Source organism: Nomascus leucogenys, chromosome 20, assembly GCF_006542625.1.
Source record: "Nomascus leucogenys isolate Asia chromosome 20, Asia_NLE_v1, whole genome shotgun sequence".
NCBI classification, from domain to species: domain Eukaryota; kingdom Metazoa; phylum Chordata; class Mammalia; order Primates; family Hylobatidae; genus Nomascus; species Nomascus leucogenys.
In genome coordinates this window covers 33,672,105-33,692,639 of record NC_044400.1, presented here as the reverse complement: position 1 = coordinate 33,692,639, position 20,535 = coordinate 33,672,105, and the positions used below count along the sequence as shown (strand labels likewise).

The 20,535-nt window shown below is 48.8% G+C and overlaps 2 protein-coding genes across 3 annotated transcripts in view; one reads left to right on the top strand and one right to left on the bottom strand.

Annotated features, from left to right (window-relative positions):
• The window catches only part of WDR33 (WD repeat domain 33), a 107,807-nt gene extending 92,303 nt beyond the window's left edge, over positions 1 to 15,504 (top strand). Inside the window, exons 18-22 of one of the 2 annotated variants that reach the window (XM_003278142.4) lie at positions 2,668 to 3,106; positions 6,729 to 6,892; positions 7,003 to 7,095; positions 7,694 to 7,909; positions 10,023 to 15,504. In XM_003278142.4, the coding sequence (XP_003278190.1) occupies positions 2,668 to 3,106; positions 6,729 to 6,892; positions 7,003 to 7,095; positions 7,694 to 7,909; positions 10,023 to 10,252 (1,142 nt within the window). In that variant the 3' untranslated portion in view covers positions 10,253 to 15,504. The remainder of the gene's footprint in view (positions 1 to 2,667; positions 3,107 to 6,728; positions 6,893 to 7,002; positions 7,096 to 7,693; positions 7,910 to 10,022) is intronic. The other variant, XM_030800915.1, reaches the window with a different exon arrangement.
• SFT2D3 (SFT2 domain containing 3) lies at positions 12,721 to 15,016 on the bottom strand. Its single transcript, XM_004092949.3, has one exon. It carries the CDS (start codon positions 14,989 to 14,991, stop codon positions 14,344 to 14,346), a length of 648 nt encoding a protein of 215 aa, XP_004092997.2. The 5' UTR covers positions 14,992 to 15,016; the 3' UTR covers positions 12,721 to 14,343.
• Positions 15,505 to 20,535: the final 5,031 nt, after the last annotated feature.

Sequence of the window (20,535 nt, the reverse complement as noted above, 5' to 3'; positions counted from 1 at the left end):
AGCACTCTACCCATATGTGGTTCCTCAGGTTGTTGATATGAAAAGGAAAGAGATGAGAATGATTAGTATTTACATGTGGGGCTATTTGGAAGTTTAGAGTTAATCCTAAGGGTTGAAGGAGAGCACGCAGGGGACCATGGCCCCTGAGATGGGTGGGACCCCCATCTTACAGAGTTGGAGCAGGAGCGTGGTGGGCAGCACGCCGTTGGGGAGAGTTGCAGGGGGCAACTTGGAGTGGATGGAGGGGAGTGAGGAAACACTGTGTTATGTTAAACACACACTTTCATAGCGGGGAGAAACCACAACTCTGGAGAATCAGGAGGACCGCAGAGATTGCCCTTCACAGAACTTTACTCTCTTAGTTTTAATTGGCTAAGCCCATAGCACTGTGTGGTGCATGTTAAGATTTTTGCCCCCATTTTATCCAATTAAGAAAAGTCCTTGTCAGCATTACAGCCCTAGGACTTTGTGAATTTACTCTCAATCTTGAATTTATGTGTGATATTAGAGGTAAGAAAGAGATAAGGGAACTAGAGAGTGTTATTTCTGTCCCATTGTGTGGAAGTGGTAGCAGAGGCTATACAGAAGGAAGGTGGCCCACAGCGAACTAGAGAAACAAAAGGAGAGTCTTTTACCCCCCCAAGTTATCACCATCAGCAAACTGAGAGCTGCCTCTCTTCCTCTCCCTGCCCTGTGTCTGTCTCCACCTCCTTCCCTCTCATCCTTGCTCTTTCCCTTTTCTCTTTATCCCCCGCCCCCTTTCTTTCTCTTCCTCCTTTCTCCTCCCAGGGACCAAAGGGAGAAGGGAGAGCCGAGAAAGTGGCCCTGCCATCCCCTACTGGAATAACCGCCGCCGCCGCCCCATCACTGGTGGCCACATCCCTTCTAATTTGTAGTGGTGGGTTTCTTTCCTTGAAGAGCAGGGTACTTTTAAACAGATAGAGGTGATGGGAGTATTAATATTCATAGGTAAGTCCAAACGGAAAATGTTTAGCTTCCTTACGCCAAAGGTCTGCTGTGTCTGAGATTACACTAAGTTCAAGCAACATCATGTCAGTGAAGAAGCCATTAGCTGCAGGAACACACTGAGAAGTGAGGGAGCCTGTCTACCAGAAGGAAATGGAGCTAGGATCTTTGCAAACTGCTGAATAGAGAGGAGAGGACGGGTAAATGAGACAGATGGAAAAGAGCTGGAAGAGAGAGACTCCTTTACGGCACATTTTTATCCTGAGATTTCCAAGCGTTTTATATATATATTGCATGGTAAGGAGGAATTGAAATAGCCAATAGAAATGAACGAAAATGAAAAGGGAGGGGCCAGGTGCAGTGGTGCATGCCTGTAATCCCAGCACTTTGGGAGGCTGACTGGGTGTATCACTTGAGGTCAGGAGTTCAAGACTAGCCTGGCCAACATGGTGAAACCCCATCTCTACTGAAAATACAAAAATTAGCCAGGCGTGGTACCTGTAATCCCAGCTACTCAGGAGGCTGAAGCAGGAGAATCGCTTGAATCCGTAAGGTGGAGGTTTCAGTGAGCTGAGATCACGCCACTTCATTCCAGCCTGGTGACAGAGTAAGCCTCTGTCTCAAAAAAGAAAAAAAAGAAAGAAAGAAAAGAAAGAGGAGGGATGCTGTTGCAGGGGAGGTGAGAATTATGGCTGGCTGGGGTACAGGAGGGGTTTGTCTTTATAGACAGGGAAAAGCAGTAAAAGGCATGAACTGGGCTATTGGAGGAATTTCACTTTAAAAACACAGTTTTTGTTTTTAGAATCAAGAGTATCCTTTCACTACCTACTTTTAAAAAGTGCTTGAATTAAATTTGTATGTTGACCAAAAATAGGTAAACATTTACAAAAGCTGCAGTAGTTCAGTAGCTGGGAAAACAGTCCCTTCCAAGTTAGGAGGTGAACTGAGTTAACCATCACACATTTAACTGGCATCTTTCCATCTTTATTCAGTACTTCCATTACGGTACATATTTTCACATATTTTAGAAACCTTTAATGGGATTCCAAACACTGTCTTCAAAGAATGGTGAGAATATTGTAGATGAGGAACAACATTCATAGAGAGGTGCAGAAAACCCCGACACTGAAGCCCAGCAGGGCTGTTTGGTCATCAGGCAGGTATTTGAGAGGCCGGTGATTGCATGTACCTTACAGAGGAATCAAGTGCAACAAGCTGGGGTTAGAGGAGGGATGTCATGGGTGGCAGTGGCGCCCTGTTGATGGGGGCAGAGGTGAATTCTTGGCGTGCTTCCTGGCCTGCAGCATTAATTTCCTCTGTTGTGTCCTCCTTGGATGTGGAGCAGGTGGCCCTAATGAAATGCCTGAAAGAATAGGGGCAGACAAAGGAAGCTCCTTCTGAAGCCCAGGAGGCTCTCTCATTTTTCCAGTGTATACTAAGAGATGGACAGATGCTGCTGATCTCATTTGAGATGAGTAATTTGCCCTAGCTAGTGGGTGATGAAGTTGAAATCTGCACCCCAAAGCTCCTGTTCTATTACCCAATGCTTCAGGGACATTTGTCTTCTAACTAAGCTGAGAACCAAGGAGGGAAAACATTCTCAATAAAGAACGTGTTCTGAAATGTAGAGATGCTACAGATCAGACCTATGTTGGCAGGTTTCCTGGAAGACATGGTAAAAGTCAGCTTTGTTTCCTTTAGGTGACTCCCGCGGCCCTCCAAACCATCACATGGGCCCGATGTCAGAGAGGCGACATGAGCAGAGCGGCGGGCCTGAGCATGGGCCCGAGAGGGGGCCTTTCCGGGGTGGCCAGGACTGCAGGGGTCCCCCTGATAGGCGTGGCCCTCACCCAGACTTCCCCGATGACTTCAGCAGACCAGATGACTTCCACCCTGACAAGCGCTTTGGCCACCGGTTACGTGAATTTGAGGGGCGAGGAGGACCTTTACCGCAAGAAGAGAAGTGGAGGCGAGGGGGCCCTGGGCCTCCGTTTCCCCCTGATCACAGGGAATTCAGTGAGGGGGATGGCCGGGGTGCAGCCCGAGGCCCTCCGGGGGCATGGGAAGGCCGCAGGCCCGGAGATGAACGTTTCCCCCGGGATCCCGAGGACCCACGTTTTCGAGGGCGCAGAGAAGAAAGGTGGGACAGATACTTTGTGGGCCCGTTCCATCTTCAGTGGAGCTTTTTATCTGCTCTCTCCACAAAGGTCTCTTTCTTCTTTTTCTTGAGGAAAGAGAATTATATCAATTACTAGCCCTACACTCTATAGATTTTGCATTTGGACGTTTAAAAAAAGTGTGCTTTTTAACCTTAGTCTTGTTTTAATCTTTGCTGTCTAGAAGTCTTTTTTGTTTTGTTTATTTTTTTATATTTTGGTCCTTTTAAAGAGATGGGAGGATCAGTATACTATAAGACTTGCTGGGATCTGACTTAAAATTTCCAGGTTCTTCTTGTTAGAATAATGAAATATGAGGCAGCTACCTAGATTGGAAATAAAGGGGTTGTGAAATAGATACAATTTTTGTGTAATTGCCCAATAATCTTAACAAACTTAAACTGAAAAACAATCTTCCTGTTAAACTTAGATCAGGCTTGAACACTCATCTCAGCATTCTTGGGGAGTTTAAGGAACAGAAGAATTGTGGAGAAAGAAACAGGAATTAGCCGAGGACCAGTGGCTCATGCCTGTAATCCCAGCACTTTGTGTGGCTGAGGCAGGAAGATCGCTTGAGGCCAGGAATTGAAGAACAGCCTGAGCAACATAGTGTAACTCCATCTTTACAAAAAAAATTTAAAAATTAGCTGGGTTTGGTGGTGCATGCCTGTAGTCCTAGCTACTCAGGAAGCTGAGGTGGGAGGATCAGCTGAGGCCAGGAGGCTGCAGTGAGTTATGATTATGCCATTGCACTTCAGCCTGGGCTACAGAGCAAGACCCTGTCTCTTAAAAACAAAACAAAGCAAAAAAACACCAAGAAATAGTAAAATCTCAAGTGAGACTCAGAATAAAGATGATGATAATTGAGTCTTTATTTTGTGTCAGATGTTGTTACCTCATTTAAATCGAGGAATTTGTTTTAATTTAGGAAATTAATGAACTCATTTAAAGAATTTGTGAGATAAGTACGACTGTCAGCATCTTATGCTGATTCAGACAGAATAAGAGCAGTGTCTTGACTTTCCGAGGTCTGGCAGGTGGTAGGTGTTGGAGCTGGGCTTCAGGCCCATGCTCTTCAGCACTTCAGCTTTTACTGTAGTCTCTGACTACTCCTTAGCCATCCATGTCCTTTCATCCCATTTCTTTTTTTTTTTTTTTTTTTCTTGAGACGGAATCTTGCTCTGTTGCCAGGCTGGAGTGCAGTGGCACGATCTCGGCTCACTGCAGCCTCCACCTTCCGGGTTCAAGTGATTCTCCTGCCTCAGCCTCCTGAGGAGCTGGGATATAGGCTCACGCCACCTCGCCTGGCTAATTTTTGTATTTTTAGTAGAGATGAGGTTTCACCATGTTGGCCAGGCTGGTCTTGAACTCCTGACCTCAAGTGATCCATGTTCTTCAGCCCCCCAGAGTGCTGGGATTATAGGCGTGAGCCACTGTGCCTGGTCCTTTCATTCCATTTCTTACTCTTCTTGTGAATAGATGGTTAAGGCCGGGCACAGTGGCTCACGCTTGTAAACCCAGTGCTTTGGGAGGCCGAGGTGGGCGTATCGCGAGGTCAGGAGTTCGAGACCAGCCTGGCCAACATGGTGAAACCCTGTCTCTACTAAAGATACAAAAAATTAGCCAGGCACGGTGGCACGTGCCTGTAATCCCAGCTACTCGGGAGGCTGAGGCTGAGTGAACCCGGGAGGCAGAGGTAGCAGTGAGCCAAGATTGCACCACTGCACTCCAGCCTGGGTGACAAGGTGAGACTCACCACCTCAGGGGTGGTGAGAAAAGCATGGCTGATGACAGGCTCAGAAGGATGACATAGTGGGGGCTAAGGAAGCAATTCTTTTGGGGAGGGGAGATAGGGAGGTTAAAAATAAAGACGTAAGGGCTCCCAGTGTTTTTAAGACCCTTGCTTAATGATATCCAAGCATTACCTTTGACATGGCTTTTTATGACTAGAAGAGCTTTACATCTATGTAATGTTCACTGGCTTATTGAATCGCTGCATCTTGTGCAAAATGTTACATTTTACCTTGTCTTTTTTTTTTGAGAGGGAGTCTTGCTTTGTCGCTCAGGCTGGAGTGCAGTGGCGTGATCTCAGCTCACTGCAGCCTCCGCCTCCTGAGTTCAAGCGATTCTTGTGCTTCAGCCTCCCGAGTAGCTGGGATTACAGGCACGTGCCACCATGCCCAGCTAATTTTTGTATTTTTAGTAAAGATGGGGTTTAGCCATGTTGGCCAGGCTGGTCTTGAACTCCTGGCCTCAAGTGATCTGCCTGCCTCGGCCTCCCAAAGTGCTGGGATTGCAGGCGTGAGCCACTGTGCCCGGCCACCCTGTCTTGATTTGTATTGTGTTTCATCTGTCAGTGCAGACCCACAGCCTAGGCTGGTGTGTGACAGTGTAAAGGTATTGTGGTTATATAGGAGAAAGTTCTTGTTCTTAGAAGAAATGTACTGAAGCATTTAGGGGTGAAGCTCGTGTTGGCAACTGATTTTCAAATGGTTTAGAAAACATGTTTGTGAGTAGCTGGACGGAGAAGATAAAGCACGCATGGCAAAATATTAAGAAGGGATTGATCTGGGTGGAGGATCTGGGATGTTCATTGTACTGTTCTTTCAGCTTTCCTGTAAGTTTGAAAATCTTCCAAGTAGAAGATTAGGGTAAAGGCAATGGAATGGAAACCCGAGGAAGAACAGAGGCCTGGCCTGGGAGGAGGCCACGCAGCTCATGCAGAGGGGCCCTGCAGGGTGGCACCACTGCCTCTCAGTGAGCACTGCCAGAGGGTCACTTTCTCTTCTTTCGCACAGACCTCCTGGTACCCTCTCTGCCTCAGTAATACTCCCAGTCACTGTAGTCTCCTAGCTCCAAAATTCCTGAGAGAAGGGGAAGCTGTTCACTAAGCAGGGCTCCAGACTGCCAGCTAGCCAGTGGATCGCTGCCTGTAAGCCAGATGCTGACCTGTGTGCCCATCAGCTGTGGACTGGGGCCATGAGTGCCGCTCGTGGCCATGGAGGCCTGCCTCTGGGTCGAGGCTGTGGGCTGGGGCAGATGGCAGAGCCCCTACCTACAAACAGGTCCAGTATGGTTGGCAGACACGGTCTTGCCCCCATTTTTCTGATTATATGTCATAAATGTTCATCATACAAATGTAGATGATAATGACAAGTATTTGTGAGGCAGTGAGACAGAACCTGGGCCGAGGGTCAAGACTGGCTGAGTTCAGATCACCAGCACTTACTCTGTGTCCTTGAATAAATGACGTCAGCAATCTGGGCCTCACTGTTCTCATCAATGGAGCTGCTGCTAATACCAGCTTCATGTGGTGGCTGTGAGAATGAAATGAATGAAATGAAGTAATACTTGTATATACCTAAAAGCCTAAAAGAAGCTTAAAGTAACTCCACACTCTGGTGTGTTTCCTTCTGGTCTGTTTTTGCCTCTGATAGTATTAATAGGATTATATAATGTATCCTTTCAAAACTACATAGTTTTATTTTGTTTTCCTCCCAATTAACATTGTATCATGCTTTCTCATATCATGTACTTCTTTGAAACATGAACTTAGAGTGGCAAGGTGTTCCCTGAGATGGACATTCTGCTGTTTTCTCTTTACAGTTTCAGAAGAGGAGCCCCACCGAGGCATGAGGGCCGTGCTCCTCCCAGAGGAAGGGATGGTTTTCCTGGTCCTGAAGACTTTGGTCCAGAGGAGAATTTTGATGCTTCTGAGGAAGCGGCCCGAGGACGAGATCTCAGAGGTCGAGGTCGGGGTACCCCACGAGGTGAGCGAGTTACTAAAGACACCTGGTCTGGAAGGATAGGGTGCAGAATACAGTGGTTGTGAATATACTGGGAACAGTCTGAGTGCAGCATTGTTTGCTCTGTTGTGTAGGAGGAAGGAAGGGTTTACTTCCCACTCCTGACGAGTTCCCTCGCTTTGAAGGAGGGCGGAAGCCAGATTCCTGGGATGGAAACAGAGAGCCTGGTAAGGAAAAGAACCGCTTGTTGGGTAACTCTAGACTGCAGTTCACAAAGTGAGTTCTGAGGGCCCTCTCTGGGGTGCACTGGGTCCCCTCTTTCCAGCTCATGTCTCCCAGGGGGCTAGGCTGTCTCCTGTCCTGCAGCCACAGCACTTGATCTCAGCAGGTGGAATGCAGAGCAGAGGAATCCGCCAGACATTACAGGGATCTATCTGAGTATAAAACAGGACTGCTCTTTCCACTAAATTATTTTTGGAGAATAAAGTTAAGTGAATTAAAATTTTCCCAGTCTCAATTGCTAATATGGTAAATATTCGTAGTTACAACTCTCATTAACAAAATCTCTTAGGAGTCCTCAGTAATTTGAGACTGTAAAGGCGTCTGGATACTACATCGCCTGAGAACAAGTTCTCTGGATCTTACCTGCCCCTCTTACATGAGGAGGCACCCTGATGTCTAGGTGGCTTACCCCTTGGCCTGTGGCGGGCATTCAGCATGAGTGAACGGTGGCTCTCGAGTTGCTCCCTACTCTCAACAGTGTCATTCCCATCTGCTTTTGGTCGCACTGTGCTTTCCTGTAAGGAGATGTGTTTCTTGTTTCAGGGCCAGGTCATGAACATTTTCGTGATGCTCCCCGCCCTGATCATCCCCCTCACGACGGTCATTCCCCAGCCAGCAGAGAACGCTCCTCTTCTCTCCAAGGCATGGACATGGCATCCCTACCTCCCCGAAAGCGCCCCTGGCATGATGGCCCAGGCACTTCTGAGCACAGAGAGATGGAGGCCCCAGGAGGCCCTTCTGAAGACCGAGGAGGCAAAGGTAAGAGCAGGCCAGTGGTTATGGTTCCAGGAGCTGCAGGGGCCGATGGAGGCCTTGCCTGCATCTGCTGCACATGCCCTTGCAGCCTGGGCTGTGCAGAGGCACATGCTCCTAAATGTGGTGCCAGTGCCACACGAGCTGTCATCTGGTGGACTGCAACTCGGCCCCACACAGGACTCCACTTGCCTCCAGGAATGCCTGTTCGCTTGAGGTTTGCACTTCAGCCCTCTGCCAAGATGCCCCAATACTCTGCTCGGCTTGCTGTCTGGGAGCCCTGCTCTCATTGGCAGTCTGCCCTCCACAAGGCTGCTTGGAACCCTCAAGGGCTCTCAGTGGGAGGGGAAGAGTTGTCCTCTCCTGGGTGGTCTGTTGGTTTTTTTAGCCTGGGTCTAGAGGAACACTGCTTGTGCTCAAAGTCACAAAGACTTTGGGAAACATGGTCTATGGGCAGTGTTTCCAGGGGCACAGCAGATTATCTCCTCAACTGGGAACTGTGGAGCTTTATTTTATAGGCAGCACTAACTTTAGTCAGGAGTAGTCGCCTCTGAAGGCTGACTACAACTCTGGTTGCAAGGCAGCGGCGGGGGGTGCATAGGTGGTGTGGCTCGGAGGCTTCTGGGAAGGCTGCTCCCCGCATGCCCCAGCTTGTGCTCTGCTCCTGAAGTTGGCCTGTCTGTGTGGATGGTCCTTCCAGTACAGAGTTCTGCCATTTGGTCTTTTTGGGTTTTTTCTGTCGCCCAGGCTGGAGTGCAGTGATGTGATCTTGGCTCACTGCAAGCAACCCCTGCCTCCCAGGTTCAAGCGATTCTTGTGCCTCAGTCTCCCCAGTAGCTGGAACTACAGGTGTGCGCCACCACGCTTTTGTGTTTTTAGAGAAATGGGCTTTTGCTACATTGGCTAGGCTGGTCTCGAACTCCTGGCCTCAAGTGATCCACCTGCCTTGGCCTCTCAAAGTGCTGGCGTTGCAGGCATGAGCCACCATACCTGGCCTGCCATTTGGTCTTGATAGTTGTTTGTCTCAACAAAACCCTCAGAAATTACCTTATGTATCATCAATAGTTCATCCTCCATAAACACATTGTACTACTAACCAGCGTGCTGTGACCTTGGCTGACTTTCTGGGGCACTCGGCACACCATTATTAGGTCCCTCTGGTCAAGGACATGCAGTTAGCATGGGAGTGACGTAGTAGCTGACACTCTGCCCAGGTGCCTCAGGTGGGTTGAAGCTGCACTTTCTAAGAAAAGAAGCCAAGATTGTTCCTTTGGCTGGCTCTCCTCATTTCATCTCAGCTAGATTCATATTCTATTACAAAATATAAGACAGCAGAGAGTTTGCAGTCATCTTCCGAGAGTGCATTATGGGAGATGTGACCAAACCCTGTCGTTTCCTGAGGAAAAAAATCTTACAAGATAGAATTTTTTTTCCTTTTTTTTTTTAAAATATATTCTCAAGCTGCAACAGAATGAAAGAATTTTAATGGTACCTAAACATTTGTGTGTATTAGTCTGAAGCAGGTTAAGCTGTGCCTCGGTGATAGAACCTAAAAGCCAGTGTTTTGTGGGGTTTTGGGGTTTTTGTGCTTTTCTTTTGTTTTTTTTCAAGAAATACTTTTACTAATTATGAAAAGGAAGCCAAAAGTGCCACATGTCATGGGACAATCCCAGTGAACACTTATCCTAGTTGGAGCACTTTTTATTAACATTAGCAGTGTGTACTTCCAAAGTTAAGTCAGTGTATTCAAACCTTCCCTCAACATACCCTGGTGGCTGGGAGCGGGTAGATACACTTCCCATGGTCTGGGACATGGCCCACTGTGGCACGGGTCTCCCTGAAGGTGCACTGTGCTCATCTCTTGGCTTCCCGTCGTCTGTCACACAGCCCTGGGGACATGGAGCTGGCTGATGCTGAGGCCCATGGCCATGAGCCAGGAAGGGGGAGGCAGGGTCAGCAAAGGGTAGAGGCACACCTCTCAGTACTCTGAATACCACTGCCAGTCTCCCTGGCACCCAGCAGAACTGGTCCATTGTCATCAGAGAGTAAAGTTTGTACTGGGAGTTACTGACAAACAGTTGCTAATACGAAGTCCCATGTGAAATTTTCTTTGTTTCAGGCCGAGGGGGCCCAGGACCTGCCCAGAGAGTGCCCAAATCTGGACGTTCCAGCTCCTTAGACGGAGAGCACCACGATGGATACCACAGAGATGAGCCTTTTGGGGGCCCTCCAGGCAGTGGCACCCCTTCTCGAGGGGGCCGGAGTGGCAGTAACTGGGGTAGAGGGAGTAACATGAACTCTGGCCCGCCGAGGCGAGGAGCTTCACGGGGTGGTGGAAGGGGTCGGTAGAAGCTGGAACTGAGTACCCTGAGGCCTCTCTGGACAGTATTTAAGAACTTCTTGTGGACTTACCAAGAGAAACAAAAGGAAGCCTGCACCGTTGTAGCCCTGAACTCTTTTCTGGGCACCTGAACCCCAGGAACCCTCAATGAGGTCTTCAAGATGAAGAGACTGCTGCCAGCTACCAGCCTGGCTGGCCCTGTCCTGTCCACCCTCATTGCCCCAACTCCCATGTTGTTTTGTGAAGATAAAACCTGGGATCTTTTTTTTTTTTTTTTTTTTAAGTCTCACCAGACACGGGGCGTCTCCACAAATTTAAGTTCCTGGCCATTTGGAAATTTGTTTCTATGTGTACAGTTTGTCAGAGAAAAACATAAAGTTTTTGTATGAATACAGAATGTGATTTACGCAAGAATTAACAGAAAACTAGTTGTGAAGTGCTTGCCTTAAGGAAACCTTTGGTTTCCATCGCATCCCATCTGCCAAGGAATGCACGGTTGTTGCTGATGTTTCTGAGCATATTAACCACTAGGTCATCTCAGTTAATCTCCGCTGTGAACTTTGTGTTTTTCAACACACTCCTGTCACACCATTTTTGTGATAGTGTGAGAAATACTTGAAATTTATTCTAACGTAGTTTGTAGTAGGTTCAAATTTTTACTCAGACATGCTGTGACAGATGGAAAATTGTACTCTGAAGAGAAAATGCAATCTCCTGGCTGTCCAACGAGGGAGCTTCCCCTTGGAAGCATCTCCTAAAAATCAGTTTAGATTTGAATCGCCTTGTTATGATGAGGAGAGGAACTTGATGTTAGTCAGAAATAAAGTCACATGCCCTTTAGGTAACTTGAAATCACACATGGAGTTGATAAGGAATGGACCAAAATAGGTCCTAAAACAATTTTGCAACACTTAAGTTTTCATCTCTTCCTCTTCCATACTAACTATGTGGAAATACCAGTGTGACGGCAGGGCATACTTCCAACTCACAGGAAGCCAGATAGATCTTCTCCATGGCAAATTCCTTGTTTGAAATAAACATACCATTTAGCCCAGTTTGGATTGGAAGCCAAAAATTCAGTTTGTTACACCCCATGATACTTTCTGTACTGACCTTTATTTTGGTTTTACATGGAAGCTTTTATTAAAAGGACTGTCCTATGGCCACCTTAACGTTTCATTACATTGGCAGCTTCAGTTTTGGCATCAGAGTCAAATTTATTTGGCAAATTTAGTGGTGCTGGAAGTTTCTTTTTTTCTTTTTTGACAGAATCTTTCTTGCTCTGTCACCCAGCCAGGAGTGCAGTGGTGCAATCACGGCTCACTTCAGCTTCGACCCTGCCTCAGCCTCCCTAGTAGCTAGGACTACAGGCACATGCCACCATGCCCAGCTAATTTTTTTTTTTTTTTGTATTTTTTGTAGAGATGGAGTGTCACCACTTTGTCTATGTTGGTCTCAAACTCCTGGGCTCAAGTGGTCCACCCACTGTGGCCTCCCAAAGTGCTGGGATTGCAGATGTGAGCCACAGTACCTGGCCGCTGGTGCTGGAAGTTTCAATGGTTTCTTAGAAAAGGCATACTGATACAGTTTAACAGTATATGAAAATCTAACTGGTTCTCTATGAATGTAAAAAAACAGCAAAAGCTAACTGATTTCTGTGGAGTGAGAAAATGTCAGCCATATACACTGCTTTTCAGTGTTAGAATCTAGAGACTATTTTTTTTTGTAACTTTGAAATTACAGCTTATTTAATCAGCGCTCCACTGTAAACATGCTATTAGGAGGCTCAAGATTGCTTTAGGTTATGGATATTTCTTCACTCACCCCCAACTGGTATAGCTTAAAGAAACGGTAATCAAATTTCATGAAGCTAAAACCGGATCCAGAGACCAAACCCATATCAAGATTAGACTTTTTTCCCCTGAGATTCTAGTGGAAAAATTTTCATTATTTTGGGCTTTAACTTTAGAAACATGGTATCTCAGTAAGCAGATAACCAGATCACATTTAACAATTTTCATTTTACATTTAAGCTCTACTGGACTTGACAGATCATTTAAACAATAAACCTCTACATTATATTAAATATATATAGCATTTAAAAACATCACCGTCAGCATACATACTAGATGTTGTGATTTGAAGCTTATAGAAACTAGATTTTCAACGTTTGATTTGAGAAAAAATTTTTGAGACAGGGTCTCGCTGTTGCCCAGGCTGTGGTGCAGTGTTGCAATCACAGCTCACTGCAGCCTCAACCTCCCGAGCTCAAGTGATCTTCCCACCTCAGCCCCACCCCGAGTAGTTGGGATCACAGTTGTGTGCCACCACATCTGGCGAATTTCTTAAAGATTTTCTGTGGAGATGGGGTTTATTAACTATGTTGCCCAGGCTGGTCTTCAACTGGCCTCAAGCGATCCTCCTGCCTTGGCCTCCCAAAAATGCTGGGATTACAGGTGTGAGCCACCAGCTGAGAAATGTTGAATTTTAAAGTTTTTATTTAAGAAATAAACATTGTAAAACCCCCAACTATTGCAAGTTCTAGAGAAATTTAAAACTAGAACAGAAATTTAGGGGACTAGAAAGAGCAAGCAATGGCACAAGTCTTTACAATTAAAAAAATCATTCTGAAAATACTGCATTTGCTCTCTCACAAGCAGCCTCCTGAGGTAGGTAACCTTGTTTACTGATGGGGAGGGAACAAGGCAGCGTTCTTTACCAAATCTCAGGGCGGGTGGCCTGCAAGCCTACAGTGTGGATGTTGGCCACTTGTGTCACTTCTTGGGACAGGGCTTAGGGACCTGACTTAGCAACATAAATTTTGGGGTTGGAGGAAGCAGCAGTGCTCCACTGCGGCACGACAGACACCCTGTTAAGGCAACACTGGGATCCAGCTCAGGAAAAGGATTATTTTCAAATTGTGCAAGCCAATGCACAGAAAAGTGGTCCTCAACCTTGGGGAACGTAGAATCACCTGGGGAGCTTTAAAAAGGTCCTATGTCTGGGACCTACTTCCCAGGTTCTGACTGCATTGATCTGAGGTGTGGCTCTTCAAGGCAGGCGCGAGAACCACTGGCACACGTTTAAATTCTAAATATATTTTACTTCCTAGTGTATTGCTACTGACAAAACGTAGTTTTCTGGACTCATCAGAATGTTAGGCTCATACTTTCTGGCAATAAATTAAGGTAGGTAAAAGTAACTGCTGAACCTAAAATGAAGGAAGCAGCAATTAGACATATAAAACATCTTAAGATCAGCCTGCAAACTGTAAACTAGTTTACAAAGCAGACTATACAATGAGGAATAATTCGAGCTTGTAGAAATCCATGGTTTCCATCAGATACAGGTATTCCGGATCTAGAATTATCTTCCTACTTGCAGGATTTCCGCACAGACCATTAAGCATGTACGCGCCCCTTCCTGGATCCCATGCTTCTTGGGGCAGGAAATTTCTTTTGGTCCGTCGCTTTCGTCGTGAAATACACAACTAATTTTCCTTTCATGTTATAAGGCACCATATTTATGATTCTGTTAACTGAAGAAAAAACCCGAGATAAACCATCTTAAATAAGTACTTTTAAAAGTCCAGTGGCTGAATTCGGTGTTTAATCTGATACCCGTCTGGATTCGCAGACTGAAGAGAATAACTTCCAAGTCTTAGTACAGCCAAAACAGAAAACTACCGTCGCTACGCTACATCTACCACTGGATTTTAAAACGACAAAACAGCCTGAGAAAAATCACAAGAGCAGCTAATTCGAAGAAAAGTCCTTTTTCTTTACTCAGCCGAACCTAAGACCACAGTTACCTCGAAAGCAACTTCTAATAACCGTCTCCCATCCTGTCACCAGTTCAATGACAAAATCTGTTTTCAGAGCATGTGCCAAGTCCAGCACAAAACGCTGACATCGAGGAGCTCCCAACGCTGCTGTCGCCTCCGCTGGCAGCAGCCGCTCCCGGCTTAGACTCGCAGGCTGTCGCGGCAGGGCCTTCGCCACGGACGTCCGGGCACCGCCGTGCAGTCCTCGGCTCGGCCGGCGCGGTCTCCGACGGCGCTGGCTCCGCGTACTTGACCCGAGGCGAGGGCGCGAGGTCCTCACACGGGCAGCACCTTGGCGAGGCCGGCGCTGCGGCCCAAACGACCCAGCGCGAGGCGCAGGGCGGTGCCGCCGCCCCAGGGCAGCAGCCCAACCAGCGCAGCCAGCAGCGCGGCCACCTGCGCGCCCGCGCCCAGCACCGTGAGCAGCGTACTGCGCAGGCCCAGCGCGGCGAACAGAGTGGCGCCCAGCGCTGCTGTGTAGAGCAGCGCGGGCCGGGACGGCGCTTCTTCGCAGCGCAGCAGGCGCCCGCACGCGGCGCCGCCCCGCAGCAGCGCGCCTCCCGCCAGCGCCAGCGCCGATCCCAGCGACCAGAGCAGCGCGAACTTGCGCGCGCGCAGCAGCAACACCGGCGCGTAGAGCGCGGCCAGGCCGAAACACAGTGCAGCCAGCAGCAGGCACCCGCCACCCGCCGCCAGCCGCTGCCCGCGCGTCACACTCGGGAGGCACGCCAGGCCCGTCGCTGCCGACTCCGCGGGGCTCCGCGCCCACGTCCAGCGCAGGCCCGCGCGGCCCAACCACGCCCCCGCCGGCCCGTCACCGGGCTCCTCCGCCTCCTCCGCGGCGAGCAGCGGCTCCGCGGCCGCCGGGCCGCCGCCTTTTCCCTGCGCCAGGTACTCCTGCAGCTGGCGGCGGAGGTCCGCCATCTTGGGCAAGGCGCGGCAGGAGGGAAAAGCTGCCGCTCACTTCCGGCCCTCCCCGGCCGCGGGCGGAAGCGGCTCGGCCTTCGGGCGGCAATTGGTCGGCCACGGCTAAAGGGGTAGGGCCTGCGGCGCTCGCGAAAGTGCCGCGGTGCCTCCCCGCGGACTTTTGTGGTGTCCCCAAGTACCGTGGGCGCAGGTGCTGCCTGTCCGCCTGCAGTCGCCCTCCCAGTGCCTGACCCTCTTCCTTGTTCGGAGTAGGCGCCATTACGGTCTGGCTAAGTCCTGCCAGCATTAATAGTTGGAAGGCAAGGGTGGGTGTGGATCTAAAGGGGCACAAGAGGGGACCCTTTTGCTGATGGAAATGCCCTGTGGCCTCACTGTCTGCGTCTACCTTGGCGGTGATATTGTGCTAGTTTGGCAACATGGAGGAATGGGTAAAGGGTACACAGGATCTCTCTTGTTCTTACAACTGAACACAAACAGTGATCTCAAAATAAAAATTTAATTTTTAAAAAAGTTCAGACCTGTGTGACTCAGGTGGTTTTTCTGGGGAAAGTTGCGTTCTGATTAGTTACCTCACTTGTAGTAATAGTGACCATCCTGATCACTTCCCATGGGGTTGATAAAGGAAGGGTTGACACCCAGCACCCTCAACCTGCTTGTCTATTCTGTTCTCAGTTTTGGCCATAGGCCTGGCAACATCCTTGACTCCTTCGCGCACCTTGTTCAAGACTCGGTGCTGCTGTCCCATGAGTTTGGTGTCACTCTCGTGCTCTGGACAGCGCCACGCACAGGTGTCCTGACTCATCGTCACATCACTCTGACAAGCTGGCCCGCACGCAGGTCAATCTTGATCTATTCCCAGGCCGCACCCACTTGCCCTGCTCTTTCTCAGAGCCTCCTAGAGGGTGTTCCTCTCACAGGTCAGATTCCTCCGGATTCTTCCAGCTGCCTCTCCAGCTCCCCTCACCACTTTGGCTTCTCCTGGGTGGCCCCGTGTCCTTTGTCCTCTGCCCTAGGTGGATGTAAGGTTAACGGCTTCCTGCTGTTTGCCTTCTCAGCTTTTCCATCCCCTGTGTAACTAAAATCCCTCATTAAGTTCCTTTTAATGCTTTCTGTTTTCTTGTTTGGATCCTGACAGATATAATTCTTTTTCAAAATACATTCTGATTTTTTATCTCACTTGATGATAATAGTGACCAGCCTGATCACTTAGTATGGGCTAAACCATTAGGATGGCTATGATCAAAACAAAAAAAAAACACACCAGAAAGTGACAAGTGCTGTCAAGGACGTGGAGAAACTAGAAGCCTTGTGCACTGTTGGTGGGAATGTAAAATGCTACAGCCGCTGTGGAAAACAGTACGAAAGTTCCTAGAGAAAAAAAAAAAAATATATATATATATATATACACACACACACATAAACATATATACACACATATTTGTATACAGTTATGTGTGTATGTGTGTATATAATTACAATCCGATCCAGCAATTCCACTCTGGATATATACCCCCAAAGAATTGAAAGCAGGGTCTCAGAGACTTGTTTAACTCTTCACAGCAGAACTATTCATGTTAGTCAAGAGATGGAAGCAACTCAAGTGTCTACCAGCAGATAAATAAAATGTGATATATGCATACAACGGACTGTTATGCAGCCTTAAAAAGGAAGGAGATTCTGACACATGCTACAACATGGATGAACCTTGAGGACATTATGCTGAGTGAAATAAGCCAGTCACAAAAAGGACCAATACTGCATGGTTCCACTTCTGTGAGGCACTTAGAGTAGTCAAATACACAGAGCTAGAAAGTGGACTGGGTACATAAATGCCCATCAGTGATGTTACCTAATCATTTATGCAGTTACCATATAGAAAAGGCAGGACGGTGCTGCTCGTTTTATAGGTGAGGGAAGCTAAGAAATACCAAGGAGTGAAGTAACCTACTCAAGGTCACCTACAAAACTGACGATAGGGCAGCGTTAGCTTGTGATTCCTGGTTTCTAACCTTGTGGGCTTCCCATTGCAGAAAAAGGCCTTCGCTGGGGGTCCCTCTGTGTGAGCCCTGGATGCGCTTTCCGCTGTGGTTTGGTTGCAGGGAGTGAATGTCATTAACAAAACCCACTCTCCTCCAGCACTGCAGCAAAACTCATCCCAACAATCATTTTCACTTGCTTTCCCGTCTCCCTTGAAGCCCTTCAACCAGGCCTTCATTCCACCGTGTCAGCAAAATTGTTCATCACAAAATCGCCAGACGCTGTCGGCTAGTGCAGTGAGTTTCAGCCCTCAGCCCCAGCACCACACCGCGGGCTCCTCTCTTGGCTGTTCGTCCTCCTGAGCCCTCAGTGTTGTTGCGCCTGGGGCGTCTCCTCTTTTCTCTCTCTGCACCCTCTGGCCCCGCCCGTGTTGTTAAAACCCTCTGCGTGCAGAGCCTTCCCCACTTCTCCACCGGGCATCTAATAGACACCCTGGAGGTGACATGCAGAACCAAACACTTCACTCCTGACTTCCCCTCCTCATCCCCCAAAACCTGTAGCTACCTCCTCCTTCCGCACCTCAAGAAATCGCACCCCATCAGCAAGTCCCACCAGCTCCACCTTGGAAACAAATCCAGTACCAGCCTATTCTCTCCTCCACCACTAACCCCACATCTGGGCGCCCGCCTGCACCCCACCATGGTGCCCCTGTTTTGGTCCATGCTTTCCTCACGGTTGTTCACACATCGGCCTGAGAGACCTTTGTCCACTGAGTCAGATGATGTCACTGCCCCAGTGCTCCCCACCTCACACTCACAGAAGCAACTTCCTCACCTCGCCCACGCTGCCCTGTGGGATGGCCGGGACCTGTCTGCCTCTACTCCCCTGCTTTCTCCCCACTCCATGCCGGTCTATGTCTGGTGGCCTTTGGGTTGTTTCTGGATCTGTCAAACATGTTCCCACTTCAGTGCCTTTGTCCTTGCTGTTCTCGGCCTAGAGCATTCCTCCTCACCCCGAATATCTTCACAGCACCCTCCCTCATTCCTTCAGGTCTCTACTTCAATGTCACTTTTCAAAATGTCTTTCCCTGACTTCCCCAAAGCAGTAGCTCCCATCACCCTCCACCCTTTTCACTCACAAGCATAATGGACGGTAGCACACTCATTTCCTGGGTGGTCTAAGAACACGCAAATGCCTTTCCGATCCCTCCCTCCCTCCCCATCCTTCATTTTGAGCCTGTCCTTCCTTCTGGGCTCCATTCACAGTGGACGTTGATGTGGATGGAGATGAAAGGACCCAGACTCACACACATGCAGCAGGGCCCTGAAAGGATTTTTTTTTTTAATTTCTTGTTCTGAAACCCTATTTCTCTGTGGTACTCGATGGCCTTGTCCCCACGGGAAGAAGCCTGGCTTTTCAGGAGCTTTAGATTTCACCATGTCAGCACCAGGCAGGGCCTGGCCTCAGCTCTCGCAGCCACCGCATCTGCAAATCCTGGGCAGGGGCTCCTCAGATGCCCGCGTCCTGCCTTCCACTATTGTTGGACTTTAGCATAAGGTCAGGCAGGTCCCAGCTCCCACCTCCCCAAGGGGAAGGGGCCAGAGCCAGCCTTTTCTTCTGCGGAGGTCTTTCACCTTGACCTAAGGAAGCAGCACCCTTCGCACCAAATCTTCTCTCACTTGCAGGAAACTATATTTTCTCCCAGAGCCCAGCAAGTGCTATCCATGCTTCTTTTGAGGGCTTTCCAGAGTGGCGTCTCCCTCCCTTCCCTGTCTGCCATGGCCCTCTCTGTTCAGCTGGGTTTACTTGTCCCCTGCTGGGCCTCAACCTGAACTACGTTCTCCCTTCCTTCAGTGTGGCGGATCAGCTAGCGCCAACCACCCCCTCATTTTTGAGACAGGATCTTGCTCTGCCGCCCAGGCTGGAATGCAACGGTGCGATCTTGGCTCACTGCAACCTCCGCCTCCCGGGTTCAAGCGATTGTCCCACCTCAGCCTCCAGAGTAGTGAGATTACAGGCACATGCCTGTAGACGGGGTTTCCACAGGTGGCTCAGGTGGTCTCCAACTTCAGAGCTCAAGTGATCCACCCACCTCAGCCTCCCAAAGTGCTGGGATTACAGGCATGAGCCACGGCAACAGGCCCACCAGTGCCCCTTTTCAAAACTGAAATCTAGTAATGTCCTCTTTATCTACTATTCTTCAGTGGCTCCTTATTTCCTACAGATTAAATTCTAATTCCCCGCCTGCCACCCAGCCTTCTAGGCCCTGCCTTATGCCCCAGTGGCTCTCCCCGATGCTCTGTGGGGTCCCTCTGGACCTAGCAGTTTGGAGACTCCCTTCTGTGGCTTCGCTGAGCCCGGGCTCTCTGCTGAGTGGACCTCTGTCTACTGCTCCTTCCCCTCCCTCTCCCAAGCATCCCCTTCCTCCAAGTTACTCCTCATGGCCCACACAGCCCTGTCACTGACTGGTGACATTGCCAATGCCTTGAGGAGTTTTGTTATCAAGTACACGGGCTCACTGCTCAATGCACAGCGAAGCCAGTAACACTGGCAGCAGCTTTTGAGAAAAAAAAGGCTTTATTGCAAAACTGACCAGCAAGGAGGCAGGAGTGGGACTCAAATCTGTCTCCCCAGTTTGAGGTCTGGGGCAAGCTATAAGGGATCAGAGGGCAAGGGAAGTGATTTAGCAGTGTTGGCTTGGCAGGGTCTGATTGGGGGTGGGGGGGTGGGGGCTTCAAATTTAACCATTTATGGAAAGGTTTGTCAAGGCAGATTTGGGCTCCAGTCTCCCAGGCCGACGGATCCCTGCTTCTGAAAGATTTCCATGTTCAGGTTCCAGTCCTGTCCTGGTCTTCTTTGTTCTGAGGGGAGGAGTCATTGGTTCTGGGTATTGTTAGAGGTCAAAGCTTGTTCCATTGTGCATGCCTGGGCAACATGGCTTGCAGTTTTGGCTCTGTTGTACCTACAAAGCAACGCGACATTCTGTCATCAACAAGGTAACTAGGCCTCCAGTATGCGCTGGTCTTGCAGTTATAGTTTCTTCTTTTATTTACTAATTTTTAAAAGAATACCTAACTGCTTGCGTGGTGATGGTCTTCTCAAGTCTCATTTCTTTAAGTCCTGCTTCCCAGCCCCTGTCACTGTCTTCATTGCCTTGGCTTTTCCGGGTGACCTTGAATTGGGTGGCTCAGGCTTTGTGGCAAATGTTGGCTCACCAGGGCTGATTCATCATGGCTCAGTCACTGTCTGGGTTGGTCGCCTGGCCCTGGTGATCTTCCCTAGGCACAGTGCCAAAGCACTTGCCACAAAATGATGCCTCCCGTCCCCCCGACCTTGGGGCAGCCGAGCCTCTCCGTGGCCACTGGCCCATACAGCTTCTGCACTGAGGGAGATGCTCCGGCCAAGGCAGTGACCAGCAGCCACACGTAGCCTCTGCACCTGCAGGGCAGCTGAGGAACTGAATTTTAAATTTTAATTAACTTTAGTTAATTCATTATTTATATTGAATTATATTTAAAACATCATAATGTACCCACATTATTATAGGTAACATACATAATATAC

Coding starts and splice junctions, on each gene's coding strand:
- SFT2D3 (XM_004092949.3), bottom strand. CDS start 14,991: ATGGCGGACCTCCGCCGCCAGCTGCAGGAGTACCTGGCGCAGGGAAAA.